At 48.1% G+C, this 14,780-nt stretch overlaps 4 protein-coding genes across 4 annotated transcripts; 2 read left to right on the top strand and 2 right to left on the bottom strand.

The window, feature by feature from the left end:
• Positions 1 to 2,139: 2,139 nt before the first annotated feature.
• EI90DRAFT_2858923 (uncharacterized protein) lies at positions 2,140 to 2,453 on the top strand (the record flags this gene model as incomplete). Its single annotated transcript, XM_039053788.1, has 2 exons — positions 2,140 to 2,199; positions 2,250 to 2,453. Coding segments are annotated over 2 exons (264 nt in total), but the record flags the coding sequence as incomplete, so codon positions are not given.
• Positions 2,454 to 2,810: 357 nt separating this feature from the next.
• Positions 2,811 to 3,758, bottom strand: EI90DRAFT_3116268 (uncharacterized protein; the record flags this gene model as incomplete). Its single annotated transcript, XM_039062876.1, has 1 exon — positions 2,811 to 3,758. The coding sequence occupies one exon, from the start codon at positions 3,756 to 3,758 to the stop codon at positions 2,811 to 2,813; it is 948 nt and encodes a 315-aa protein (XP_038922960.1).
• A 5,767-nt stretch (positions 3,759 to 9,525) lies between these two features.
• EI90DRAFT_3032892 (uncharacterized protein) lies at positions 9,526 to 11,912 on the bottom strand. The gene is made up of 4 exons (XM_039058426.1): positions 11,331 to 11,912; positions 10,700 to 11,274; positions 10,142 to 10,638; positions 9,526 to 10,085 (listed from the first exon to the last, which is right to left on the bottom strand). The coding sequence occupies exons 1-4, from the start codon at positions 11,774 to 11,776 to the stop codon at positions 9,729 to 9,731; spliced, it is 1,875 nt and encodes a 624-aa protein (XP_038922959.1). The 5' UTR covers positions 11,777 to 11,912; the 3' UTR covers positions 9,526 to 9,728.
• A 252-nt stretch (positions 11,913 to 12,164) lies between these two features.
• On the top strand, positions 12,165 to 13,988 carry EI90DRAFT_1330490 (uncharacterized protein). Its single transcript, XM_039051675.1, has one exon. It carries the CDS (start codon positions 12,553 to 12,555, stop codon positions 13,924 to 13,926), a length of 1,374 nt encoding a protein of 457 aa, XP_038922958.1. The 5' UTR covers positions 12,165 to 12,552; the 3' UTR covers positions 13,927 to 13,988.
• Positions 13,989 to 14,780: the final 792 nt, after the last annotated feature.

The following is a 14,780-nucleotide window of genomic DNA, read 5'->3' as shown; positions in this document are numbered from 1 at the left end:
AGCTCTCCTCTTGAAATATCTACTTAATATTTCTCTCCTTTATTGCTGCCTTTTACTACAGTGGCAATCTTAACTGTATATCACTTTTTTGCACTGGAGTGACAACCAGAAATGCTTGAGAAAAATAATACTCTATTTTCTTACTTCTCTAAGGGGGGCGAAAAGTCGCAGAAAGGGTCTCCCTTTTATACTCCTTGGGTCGCCTTCCTTTTTCACGCTCTACCTTCTATTTACAGGATTTATTTACAGTGTATTTTTCTCAAACTGAATAAAAAACGAAAATTTCATGCTATAGTTCTACTGCGCTTATGCTGCGCTGAACTGCGGTTCTACTGTGGTCAGACTGCACCTAGAATTCTTATTGTCCTCCCTCGCCTAAGCTATTTTAATGGTTAATTGGAACTTGACTGCGCTGTATTTGTCGCAGTTACCTATTTCAAATTCCCTATATATTTGCTATGACTCGATGATTCTGAATTCAAACTTCGCATTATTATGCGTACGGCTGTGCTGAGACCTTCAGCTGATTTATTCCAATTTTATTTAGTGACATTTACTTAAAATGAGACTGAAATGATAAATGAGTGAATTATTCAGGTTTAAAACTGAAAGAAAAAGTTGCTAGTAGTCAAGAATTACTCAAACGAATGTGTTATAGCTCTCCACTTCATTAGAACATCGTTCCCTAAAATTCCCGCCATGGTCCGTCGTAGTTTAGTGGTTTTCGTGAATTTCGTTCATATTCCCTGATTCCCTTTTGTATTATCACATTCTAATCCTCCATATGTATTGTTGGTTGTTATAGTAGGTTGTCCTTGAAGATATCATATTTTTATCTATTTTATTTAGGACTCTGGACCCCTTGAAGCTGTCTTCCCGCGCGTTTTCAGGTTTCTAACTTCATGTCCTTGTATCTCATTCATTTCTGGATGTTTTCTCACGCTCTTGGTATCATAAATTTTTATTTATTCCCACCTTTCCAATGGTACTAAGATTGTGTCCTATTTCCTGGTATTCGTTGAGTTAGCAAAGATTCGCACGCACATTCGGTAATCACGTGCATCGTTCCCATAGTCGTTTGTATGCGGGAGCCGTTTTCGTTTAATTGTTCGGGATTTATGATATGCGTGGGTGTTTATTTCTTTCATATGGGCTTCTGTGATTTATTTCAGATTTTTCCCTCATGATCTAAGGTTGTTTTGCACTTTCCATGCTTTGTTTTGACCGGGCTCTTCCTTATTTGGACGGAAATTGGTCTTCGCGATCTGCCGAAGTGCGGATCTCGGTTCTGACAGCCGGTTCCCTGCGCATCGCCACCCTCACATGTCATTACACATGATGCGGATTTCTATATTCCCATCATGGGTATAGCTTCACAACGGCTGGACCGTTTGGGCTGAAAATTTGCATATCTATAGTTCCCCATTTTTAATAATTTCTGTGTAAATTTCGTTGTATGTTTTAATTATGGATCCTATGCAAACATCGTCTTTTCCCTGAGCTCGGACTTTTGATGTCGCTATTCCCGTTATTGGATATCTCATTAATGCATGATCCTTTTATTATGAAACTTTGGGAGGATTAAGTTTAGATCCCTTCCTTTCTAATGGGCTATCAAGCTTGTCTCGGTCGTTACTAGTTAATCTTCGCGCTTGCCTTTTAGACATTGTCCTTGTTTTGCAGGAGTTTTAGTCATATCTCCGTCGTTTATGGGTAGTTTCCCCTGTAATTACTCTCATTGGGTCCGTTTGGGGGACATCTACATTTCCTATTATAAACACGACTTTGACTTTTGCATTAGTTCCTGAGGAATCTTTGTTCCGTGGTACTTCCGTCCTTGGCTACGTGTGCGGATGTGGGAAAGTAGTTTTCGTGGAGGTTCTCTGGTTATTTTTATAGTCAAATCTTGGTCGATTGTCCTAATTCTTGGTTTGATATTTGCTATAAATTCCCCCGAGAATTCCGTCTCATTGGTGGTAAGCTTGAAGTATTTTTGCTATTTTTCTTTCTTTCGATTTATCGTGCATAGTCATAATAATTCGTTAAAATTCAGGTCCTTCTATTTTCTCATATCTACTTGTCGTATGAGGTTTTGTGATTTATCTGGCATATTTCCATAATGGGTTTCCATAGTGTGGCCGTTATTTCTCCTACAGCGTACATGATGGCAACATTGGCCGGACATATGAAATCATCAAGGTGTTCATTCCACGCTGTCCCCACATAGAAGCGCTTACATTTGATTACAGTGGCTCTGCTTTTATTTTTTTGGGGTTGGTTCCCCAAACTATGGTAATGAACTTCTTCACCAAGTGTGTGACTTTTGGTGGCATTTGTCACCAGAGACCCACTTGACAATACTCACTTGTTATTTGGTCAACCCTTCTGGATTGCCAGGGCAGTTCCATGAGCACGATCTTCTTCAAGAGCACCTCAACTTTTGGCTGAAGCATGTTTTCAATGGGCGGAAGAACGCGTTTGACTCAAGTTTTCTATGGGAAGCTGTATCTCTAAACATCGTCGATCTCCGTGAGCTCCTACAAAGCTTCTTGGGCATGCTTGGGATTGCTCGAGTGCACCCAGGTCGAACCCAAGCAGACATAGAGGCTGATATCAATCATCTCGGCCTTAGCTATCTTCAATATTCGCTGCACCAATATTCTCCTGGCCACAACCAAACAACGATTTCCCTAGACGGTTTTGCATGTGGAGAGGAAAAAATCAGGAAAGTACTTCCAATGTTCCTTCAGAAATACATGATATGATGACTATCATTCTTTATTACGACACATCGTTACATCTTACAAGTTCTATTCAACATCCTGATCGGCATTTGCAGCCTTTATGGTGAGTTTGATTGACCTTTTCCCCACTTGTCGGGGCCTCCCAAGTATAGTTGCTGATGATGTCTCTCCTTTGCCCAGTGCACCATTATCGTCATCTACCATCCTGTTCAGTGCTTTACGCTTACGAGATCCCTTCCCCTTCTCCCTTATTTCCAGTTCTCTCTCCCATCTCTTATTGGAATCCTCGATCACCTCGATCAGCAATTCTGTCTCCGGAGCGTCCAATCCAAATTCCTGGCCCCAAGCCTCGACAAGCACCTCGCATCTTTCCCTGCAATATCCTTGGTGCATTCCCGATGCCAATTGTTCCAGGGATTGATCCGGTGTAACAACTGAGGGGCCATCAAGGTTTGTCATTTCCCGAACCCCCATTTCTTTATGCATTGACCAGATACTCTCTCGCCAGTTCCATAGGAGCTTCAGGGAAACCTTTATCATCCCTGGACTATACTTCTCCAGGTTCTGGTCATCATGGGGCAGTGAAACAAGATTAGCGTTCCTCGGTCGTGTAAGTTTTTCCATATAGTGATCCGTTGCTGATTGATAATCATTTGGTGGCCCAGGTGTGCATCCAGGAGCCTCACAACATTGCTCTGGTCGATAGTAGGGCTCATCATAATATCCACACAACACATGCTGATAGCACTTTGGATGACCTCGGTTGAAATACTCCACAAATCCCGGTGCACATTTATCTCGGTAAGCCACTCGTGCTGCAAGGGTGTTCTTTGACATCTTCTTCTTGTTGGCTTGGTCACCATAGAGGTCAAAGTTATTTTCGATTCGTATTTTGTCAGGTGCGTATATTATAACATGGCCTCCACTCCCATCACGGCTTGCCCGGCCATTCCACTGAGTCATTGACTCAAAGTCTGCAGGAAGGTCAAGGATGATTACGTCCTTGACTGACATGTCAAGCCCGACGTTACCCGCTGTTGTCACGACAACTATCCGAACAAGCCCCTGTTCGAGCTCCAGAAGAGTTTGGATGCGATCCTCTTGTGGTATAATCGAATGGAATGGGAAGACCAAGCCGTGTTCTTCAGTTATAAAAGCCTTCAGCTGGGTATGTAGCCATTTTACTAGTGCATCGGCAATTGCAATGGTGCCAACTGCAATCAGAGTAGGTCATATAACATCGGGGCTTGCAAGATCATTGGGAACAAGCCATGCGAGATCTGGGAACTCAGTCCCATGTATTGAATGTTTCAGGATACACGCCCCATAGACCAGGTCTTGGCAGTCAATTGGGAGTGATATATCTTGAAATTGTCCTCGTTGAAAACCTAACACATTTTGCGTTTTAGGTCGCGCAATTGCGGGATCCATTGAGCCTGACATTGCTAGGAAGGTAACATTGGAGGGAACCAGTGCCTGGAGGGTACCAACAGATTTGTATGCTTCTCGGAAACTTCATGACCAAGGTATGACTAGGTGAGCTTCGTCGATCACACAGAATCCCAATTTATTTTTGAAGATCCTAGACCCAAGCAACCCCTTGAAGGCAAGTGTGTTTATTCTTTCTGGGGCACATCCTATAATGTCATACATCCCTGACATTGCTTCCTTCCAGAGGTCGCAGGGAGGTTCACACTGCAGCGCCTCCATGCATGACTCCTCATGCAGTGCTAGAAAGCGCATTCCTTTAGCGTGTGCATTCAGCTCCTGATGAATCATTGTTAGCAAAGGTGGTCCCACTTAAAGTATGGGGAAATGGCCCACTTGATCATCCATCAGTGCATGGGTTGGGTATATCACTAAGGTAATGTGGGGCCTGTTCATTATCGTCCGTGCCATAACTGAGGCCAGCATGAGAATAGTTTTCCCGCTTCTGGTTGAAGAGGTTAGGAACACATCTGTCCCATTATACAAGTGGAGTGTGTTTTCCACCTGCCACGGCCTTGGAGAAGCAAATCCAAACCAGTTTCAGATGATTGCTTCCATCCAAGCCTCACTTCCTGGATGGAAAAGTGCCACGCTCTGCTGGAGAGACAGAATTCTTTCTTCATATGGGGCTTCCATCTTCCCAATCGGTGTCATTCTGCTAGCATGCGATGTTGATCGATAACAATGAGAGTGTACAAAAATAGAAGTTGTTCCGGCGTTGAGTCCATCACATCAATGTGTCAGGGCACAGCCCTTGACCCCACTCACCCTCAGACACCCTCACCCTTCTCCTAACCACCCTCTCTCCACATTTCCCCATTCCCCTTATCCTTCCCCCCACTGTTTCACATAATGACGCACGCACACGAACCCATGGGAACGTTCTGGGCGAGCGACTCGCCCAGAAATGTACAGCCACAACCGTGGGAACATTCTGGGTGAGCAGCTTGCCCAGAACTTTCCCACGGGTCACACCCGTTATGGAAAGTCGGCAGCAAGCGGGAACTGTATAGTTCCTAGGGTCCTTTTGTGTCGGCCTCACAGGGGGCTGAGAAGCTTACCCTTCTTCTCAGCTCATTCCCTGTGAAGGCTGAGGCCAGTCCCCTCAGCGACTTCGAGGAGTTAGCACCCGGGGAGAGTACCCCAGCTTCCACACCCGGCCTCACCCTCCGGCCACTCCCAGCTGGGGTCCGGATCCTGACACAATGCTACCATTTTGGGACATTTAAATACATTTCTGTACCTTAACGCAAATTGAAATTTGACCCCTATTCAGTTGGTTGAGTTGGGTCCTTGACTAGAACACTCATCAATTACATATCCCATTATGGTACAGACTAGATATAACAATTGTCATCCCTCTTGTCAAAAACCCGTCGGTTATGGAAGAAGGGGTGAATGCGTGAGTCCGAATGCAGGTGGGGGCTCAACTAGAGGGGGATCCGAGGGCTCCGGTGATGAACCGAAGCTTCTCAGGGAGCCCGGTTCTGCTGGATGGTACAAGAGGCTCTAAGAAGGACGCGGCCTCAGCGACTTGGAGGGAGCGCTGTGCCTCCGTTACGTCTCTGTTAGTCCTTGTATTTCTTATGTCTGAGGTGTCTTGTAGAACAGAGACAGGAATCACTCAGAGGGACTTTGGGTGGCATTTTAGTCGAGATTAGAACTGAGGAACTACAGGTTCTAATCTACGTGTATTTATAAAAGTGGATGGGGAGGACTTTAGTCAAAGCCCGAAATGACAAAACGGGGAAAACACCGAAAGGTACCGATTGATACCGAAAGGTACCGAAAGGTTCCAAACGATATCTAAAACAGGGAACCGAGGTGTCGGGCCAAGGAGGGCAGAGTTGGAGGCCGGAGAATGAATGGGGAAGACAAATGGGGAAGGGGGGTTAGCCGACTGAATGGTAGTAAGAAGGTAGTCGTGCTAAGAATGGAAGATGACTAATAAGTGGTAGCGTGAAGGAGATCACCGAAGGATACGGTTAGCTCCGAAAGCGGAGTTGCGTGTCCGAAGGATGTTGGGTGACTCCAATAAATGAAGTGGGCGAGGGAATGGTTTAAGGGCATGTCACGGGATGTCGGAGGTCCGTCAGGATATCGGAGCAAATCCGGGGTCTCCGAATGTTCCGACTCGGGACCGAGGTTCCGGGATGGGAGTAGCCAAGGTTCGGTGTGCCGCAACCAGACCGGAGCTGAGACAGCCAGGAGGGAAGGTGATTTGGAGAGTGGGGAGGCATGGTGTAGGGGATGGTGAAGTTGTTAGGAAGGTGTGATGTGGTGGGAGTGTGCGGGGTCGGGATTCCGGGATATGACACCTCTATAAGAATGGATTGAGAAAAGGGGAATTCTCCCCATCCTCATAACATACACGTCCATGCCCTAATTTACTAACTGGCAACGAGAACTAAAAGGGGGATAACTCTAGTTGATTTTATCACTAGGGTGTAACCTATCTACAAGTTATGTATATATAGTTACATAGAGGGCAGGCCCATAAATGGCAGGGCCAAGCAGAGCAGAGCTAACAGAGTTACCTGTTAGCCAACTGAATATTACTGACAAGTTGGGTTACAGGGTTAGTGGAATGGCAGGCTATAACCCAGAAATGGAAAGGAGGAAGCAAGTGAATTGCCCAATGGGGGCAGGAGTGCGCTAGCGGACATTGGAGCTGTCTGGAGGCCTTCAGAAATCCGTACTTAGGTGTCAGGGACGCGTCCGGGGTCGAGAGGGCCCGGGGGTAATATCCGGCACTGAGGCCGTCGCGGGGTGTGGAGCGGGCATGCGTACTGGCGGGCCTGATCCGGGACAGTGGTCCCTGGCCACTCAGACTGAAGTGGAGAATGTGAGAAGAAGGTTACTTCTTCGGTTCTCACTTCAGGTACATTTATGTACATGCGGCTTGAGTCACATGACAGGTGCCACGTCATCCTCGGAGGCAGCCGCAGGCATCCGGGTGTCCCCGTGGGGGATCCCGAGAGTGTCCGCTACATGCGTGCATGCTGGGCACAGCGGGAAGCCGTCCGGGGTGTGTGGGCCGGACGGGTCAATAGTACATCGATACAAAGGAAGGTGGTCCGTGTAGATAGAAAGAAATAAACAGGAAGAGGAAGATGAGAAGAACGAAATAAAGAAAGGGGAAAGAAGAGGGAAAAGAAAGGGGAGGAGAGGGAGGAAGGAGGGGGGAGGGGGATAGACAGCGGGGAGCGGGTGTGGTGTGGCCGGGTGAGCCCGGGTGGGCCCGGGTCAGGCGGGTGTGCCCTGACATTAGGGAGGTGTAGGAAATATATTGGATTGAGGGGGTGGTGACCATTGAGGGAGTTGGAGGTGATTGTGGAATATTGTTAGAACCATGCGGATTCAGACGACTCCGGAGTGGAATCGGAGACTTAGCGTGGAAGGACCTCGGCCTCAGCGACTCAGGCGGAGCGCTGTGCCATTGCTGGTTGTCCTAGGGGTCCCTAATTTCGGATCTAGCAGAGGGAAAGTCTCTTGGGGGGAATTCATGTCGATTTCGGACTGAGGTTACAAGTTACTATGTACATTGTATATAAGGAGGGGTCCGGAATCAAAAGGAGCGAGGGTAGGACGAAAGGAGACAAAGGGAGATGGAAAGGGGAACAACACCGAGGGTCAAGGGTTTGACTCAATGGTGTTTCTCAAAGGAGGAATGAAGGGCCATGGCCCAAGGAGGAAGGAAGGAGGTTGGGAGTGGGGAATGGCTAGCTGACTGAATAGAAAGGAAGCAGCAGCCCAAATAGGAATGAGGGAGAATAGTGGAACTGAATGGAGCAATGCAATAGTTGCAAGGTCCGATGTAAGTCCAGAAAGTCCGAACTCGGAAGTTAAACTCCGGAATATTGGCAAACATAATTAAATGGAATGAGCTAACCAATACAATGGGTATAAGCGGAGGTGGGGTCAAAGTCCGAGGTCGGAGCTAAGACCGGAGGTTCCGGAGACGGAGACGTGAACGGGATTCCGGAGTGGAGGTCCGGAGTCGGGAGCATAGGTTTTGTGTACTCGTCTGGAAGGTGTCGAGGTTGGGGTCGGACCCGGAATGTTCCGGAGTCGGACCGAAGGTGGTGTCCGAGCCGGAGGTGGGATAACCTCTTGGGAGTCGGCAAGGAGAAGGTGACAGAAGGGAAGTAGGACTCCGGAAGTCGGAGTTCGGAGTTCCGGGAGCCCGGAGCGGAGGTCAGAATTGTATGGATATGACAAATATGGAGGCTCCAAGGTTAGTGACGAAGGAGCGGAGGTAATCCGGAAGGGTCGGAGGTAGTGGAGGACGATGGCCATAGATGGATATGACAGAAGGGGTATGTGACTTGAGGGGGAATGTTGGAATACAAGTCACATGATGAAACTGAACCGGAATATCCGGGAATATTCTACAGGTTACTAGGCACCTGCATAAGCACTGGGCATAGAAGAATCTAGAATATTATTGAAGAGTATGAATATGGGCATGGGAGCACTGCATGTACTTTAGTTACAGTTTCTCTTCTCATTTCTATATTACATCTGGGTTGCGAGTGAACCGCTGAAGCGGGTTGCCATATATGGAATGCCGCATTTACAACAATGTGGATGAGGGTGGACAGCCGGGATATTTGAACACTGTCACGACCCGGCGTTCCCCGGGGCCAGACGACCTCCTCCCTGACCCTCTCCCACGCCCGAACACTCCCCGCACACTCCGCTCGCCGCCCGTCGCCGTCTAACCACTTCCTGCCACCTCTCCACAACCCCTCTCTTGATTGTCGTTGAACGACCTAGCGGCGCAGAGCGCCGCGACCTGTTGTTCCATGCTTCACCGCACCTTGTTACCTCGCGGCGAAGGTCACGCTTGACCTTCGCTGTCGTGAACACGTGCTCTTTGTTTGTTTTCCTCTTTCCTTTCTCCGCCCGCAATCTCCGCGAGATCTGGCAACTTATTCCCCATTCAGTTCCCTAGCGCTTATATACAGCTTGTAGCTAATGCTTGTACTGTAGTTCGAAATCAACTAGAATTACCCCTAGAGCTTACCTCTGTCCCCGCGAGACCTCTGACCTTCTAAGTATCGGGACCGCGTCGAGAACGAGGCGCAACGCTCCTCCTAGAGTCGTTGAAGCCGAAATCCCGGCTCTCTCGCCTAAGTAGCCTCGGCCTCGAGATCGGTGGGGTTTATTCCTCGCTAAAGCTCGGTCGTGTGTAGGACGCCTATTCCACTAGCGGGCAACGCTCGGTCGCCTACGGCTACCCTCGGCGAAGATTCGCACGGTTCTGACAAACACAGGATTTGTATGCTGGCCCAAGTGACTGCAGGAAAGGGGATGATGTGAAGTGTGAAGGGAATTAAAAGTCATCAAGTGATTGTGCAAAAATGCGGTCTGGAGGTGAAAAGGAATGTATTTTGAAATCAATGAATTGTATTGTTCTCAAGCCAAAGGCTGTCAACTTGTATAACAAAGAATAATGAATAAAGGAAATGCACACAAGTGCACATCATCCATTCACTGTCCATTCCTTACCTCACAGTCCAGTTTCTTGACTGTTTCCTCCCAATCATCATCAACCTTATCACTATTGTCTGATACTACAGGGCTGCTTGTCTGGCTGTCAGGTACACATTTTAGTTTGTCCACCATCTTCCAAATTGCCAGTGACAGTTGTTTTTGAAGCTTATCCTCAAGGGAGCAAGCAACTTCAGAAGATATCCCAATACTCGGAAGGGCCCATGGGGATATTTGACCATGTGAGCCTGGGAGGCTGAACTGAATATCTGTTGAGTTCAGGAGGGTTGCAAGCATGTTGCAGCACCAACAACATTTTTTAGCAACTCCAATTGTCCTTGGCTTATTGGAAGTGCCCTTCAAAAGAAAGATTAGCAGCATGCCTCCAAAAATGTAGGACACCAACAACTTACATGAAATATGTCTGGAAGTCGGGTATTCTGCATGTTGCCATCTTGGCCATTGTACTGTGCAATGGCACCCATCAGAGATGCTTCACAGTGGACCATGCCATGAAACTCCCCGGACTTTGGAAGCTTCCGAGCAAATTCCCAGAACCATGAATGCACAATGGAGTTGTGGCCTTTTGACTGATCCTCCCGGTCTTGAAGAGATTTTTGCAATATATCTGCGAAGATTGGTAGTGCATTTGCCATTGCTTTTGGCTCGGCAGGAGGAGCAGTGATCACGAGATGGAGACGAGGCCTCGGGGTACGTCGTATACGTGAACTGGAAAATAAAAAATCTGTCGCAGTGATCCACGCAACGACATTACCAAGGTATCGCATGGTAAGAGCGACCGAATCCTCATCTGTCTCAGCAGTGAGCTCTAAATTGTCGGTATGTGTGTCATCGAAAGTCTGGCTTTGGGGATCAGCGGAGCCTTCTGGGTTTTCGGTATTGGAGCGAGCTGATGAAGAGGTTGTGCTTTTAGATCGTGGGGACAATGAATACATTACAAAATATTGTACCTCGCTGACGTTTGAATATTTCTCGGTCCAGGATAGCGTTGACAGAATCCAGTTCAAGCAGATATTTGAATCCCTCTGATTTGATCAATAATTGGAGCAATTTTAAAGCAATCGCGCCCTTGGTGGTGTTGCCTGCCACTTTATTGCCGTCTAGCTTGAAACATTCCTTGCACCATGATAGATACGATGTAAATGTTTTCATCCAAAGTGGAGCTATGTCCTTCGTCCAGGATGCGAAATATTTCCCGCGGGACCATCGGCATTGGATGCCCCTCTTCTGGAATAGGATAACAAGGCGTTTTGGTATTTCACACTCGGACTTCACAAAATGGTCCCTGTCGCTGGGCTTCCATCCTTGGAGAATCTTATCTAACGTCGTATCTTGAAAGATGAACTTGTCGGATCGGAGTCGATGGGAGATGATCGATGCGCATCGCCGAACGATGAATGTAGTGATACGTCGAACGACACGGGCGTGTTCGGTTCCACCTCGCCGTACGGCACGGATATTGTTAAATAAAGACATTACGTCTGCTGCATGCTGACTCAGAGTGATATCCTCTGGAGGGCGGTCGCTAAATGCAATGGTAATGATGAATCAGAGCGACGCGCAGAAAGAGGTGTTGGTCACCTGCTCAAGAGTTCGTCGCGTTGGACGTCGTCTAGATCTTTAGATTCAATCTCAGCGACACCAAGTTCATAATTAAGGCCATCTGATTTGGGATTCTGGGTGGTAACAAAATCGTTTGAGAGCCCACTCTCAGGGGTGTCTGGATATTCGCCGTCGTCTCTATCAATCATCGCAAGGATATTCACGGAATCCACCATCGTTCGCGTGGTGACTGCGAAGGGTCGAATGTTCGGCCCCATCATGCCTCTCTTATCCGTACCACGAGTGAGGAGCGTGGCAATATGCATCGCAACTTTAAACTCGATTGACGAGGGACCTTTGGTAGGAGAGCTAGCTTGAGGATCGAGCCTTGACAGGATCGTGGTAAGGGCACGGATTCTCAGGTCAATGTTGCCGAGGGTCGGGGTGGCCTGGCTTGGCCCTTGGCGATCTAACCAACTAAGCATAGTCTTACTAGAAGTGGTAGACGGTGTATGGTTTCGTGGAGGGACAGCAAAAGGGACACTGGTTCAGGTGACTCACTTTCGAAAAAATTAAACGGATAATAACAACATATTCCACCGCAGTTTCACCACCCCGAAGTTTTGCAAAAAAAAACAACTTTGCACGTGAGCAACTGGCACCGAGTTCTGGCTTTCCACATGCTGAAGTTCACGGCTAGATTAGGTTAAGTAGGTCCCCAGCTGCGGCCGATGCGACTGGCACTGATGACTCGCGTTTATGGGATTTAGATGGGACCGCGGCAGCGGGTGAGGATATTGCCATTGAGGCGTCCATCCGAAAGCGTGCATGGCAGTGCTGAGCTCGGTCTTTCAAACCGTGACCCCAAAGCTGAGCGTATATGTAAGCAGGCTACCAGCCTCTATTAATATAGAGCGTATATGTATATGCTAACGAGTGTGCCCATGCCCAAGATCCGTGAACACGGGCATGATTAGAGCCAGTGGTGGTGCAAAGAATTAATCCTGGCCCATGTAGCACTATCAAGCGCGGGAGCCCTGGTGTACTGAATACCGAAGAGCTCTGTCATCCCCACAGCAGACAAGAGGTGAAACTCAGGGAAAACTGACTGTGGCGAGAACTTCGGATTCCCTCTCAAGGCAGGTTTTTGCAGTGTCCTCTTGCAGAGTGTTTGGATGGTCCCACGATTATAATATTGCCCAATGCGGGTCATTAATATCCCAGATTAAGCGCTCATTTGGAACGTCTGCATGCAGGCGACATGGACCTCCCCCCCGGTTTGGGCGATCAAATATCGAGTATCACTGAAGTCCCACAGACATGTCAGCCTCTCGGCATCAATAAGCTTCCCATTGAAATCATTCGGGAAATCTTCGTGCTTGGGAATTCCTTCCCTATCCAAGAAATCATTTCTAATGACATTTCTACCAATGTAGCGGCAGTATCGAGATTCTGGCGTTCCGTGGCTCTGTCAGAACCCCGACTTTGGTCGAAAATTTGTTTGAAGTTGGGTGATAAACGGTGGTTAGGGGGATTTGATCAGTTCACTTCCTATCTCGAGAGATCGAGAGGTGCTCGAATCCACCTTTGGATTGCCAATTATCGCGGCGCACCAATGGATGCCCAGTGTCGATCAATGGAATTAGCCGCACCTCACTTGGATCGCTGTTATTCATTGATCTATGACGATCATGAGTTCCACATGCCCAATGCCTGGATCCCATTGACTCACCCATTTCCGTCACTCAAGGAACTAGACATCTTCTTGACGCCGCGGTGGAGAATTGGACTCAATCCAGAGGCCATTCAACTCGGGCCGAATTTGAACCTCCACGAGTTCAAGCTTTCACATTCACATTTGCACACCGGCTTCCTTGCACCATTCAACGTCTCGAAAAGTTTGAACTTGACAAAGCTGCCCGCTTTTACGGTATTCAGTGTGCTCAGACGCAGCCCCGAAATCGAACGGCTCAGAATCTCGCTCCACTGGACGTCGATCCTTCCTTCGTCCCTCTATTCTCTATCACTTCGCAATCTCCGAACACTCGAAGTAGATGCTGGGCCCTTCCCCTACGAGATCGCTCCGCGACTCAAACTCCTGCGTGTAGCGCAACCACAGAGCTTAAAGATGTTGACTTCGTCTTCCGCTCTGGGATATGCCGACTCTCTCGCAATGGTAAAAGCCCTTGACTTGCGGGGTTGGGTGACTTACGGGCAGGGAGAAAGGTACCTTGTTCACTTCAGCTCCCTTTTCGCCCTTTCTTTGCGTTATCGCCGAGGTTTGGAGGCCCTCATCGAGTTCCTCGCCCCTGATGGACAAGCGGTACAGGATCGCTTCAATACCTCTGATTCTCATGAATCACGCAACGTCCAAACGCCGCCATGTCCGAACCTGAACCTCGTCATCATTGAATTTCTCGGGGAAGCTGTAGTCCCTGAGGGACTCACAAAAGCTTTGAGAAGCTTACTCCTCGGCCGTTCTGATATTACTATTATTATTGATTGGGTGGGGGCCACGGAACTTTCGCAGACGCTTAATCTGCTAGCAGGCCAATTCCCGCGCAGAGTTCTATTCCAGGTTACTGGCTGCTTCAACTTGGACGTTGAAGAGCTTAGGATCAGTTTTTTCGGATGAGTACTCCCCCCCATTCGTGGGATGCCACAATTCGGCTCTGAATTGGCTAAGAGGGTGAGTTGTGAGTTGATGTCACGATACCTTCTGACATATTTGGTACGTCTCACAAGCAGCCCCTCTCTGGAACTCCCAGTGCCGATCGTCATGCCACCACGCCCAGCTGCCGCACAGCCGCCTGCTCAGTACTACCTCGTTTTGGACCGCAAATATCCTGGTTCTCGGATTGGCAAACAGAAAGCAACGAGAACATCATCTGTGGATATAACTTGTTGCTTGTGGAGCTGACTACGTAACGGCGCGGCACTTGAGGTCTGATGTCGATTTGGGTCCGCACTACCTTAACGATCCCCATCCTTGCAGGGATAAGGGAGATGACGCGTTCGAGTTAACGGTTTCCCCACCCCCGGAGTATAGTTTGGTGCGCTGCTCAAATGAATGATATGGATAACCTTTGTACGCACCACAAATGATCCGTCTTGTCCCTGCAAGAGACATACTCAGGTCATCAGGTACCCAAAGCGAAAATTTCCCAAGTATGTCAGCGTAGACCGATCCCGATATCTTTGCATAGTCACAGTTTCTCATAGTTTTTAATCGAGAGGTATTCAAACTGACACATGGGCTCATTCTTTGATGAGACGAACTGTTCAGGAATATAAACCTATTAATGATTCGGGGACATACTGAATGGCGCCCCATGCATGTAAGGAGCATATTAACTTAACTGGACTCCACCGGGCGTCGTGAGGGTTAAAAAGAGCTCCATCTGAACCCGGTTTGCTATCTTTGTGATCCGCGCAGCTCTCCAATCGATGGTCGAACGCTGTCTTGTGTTCAGCAAAATTAAGATGAGA

This window comes from Cantharellus anzutake (genome assembly GCF_015039405.1).
Source record: "Cantharellus anzutake strain C23 chromosome Unknown EI90scaffold_3, whole genome shotgun sequence".
Classification (NCBI taxonomy): Eukaryota; Fungi; Basidiomycota; class Agaricomycetes; order Cantharellales; family Hydnaceae; genus Cantharellus; species Cantharellus anzutake.
This window is presented reverse-complemented; position numbering and strand designations above follow the sequence as displayed.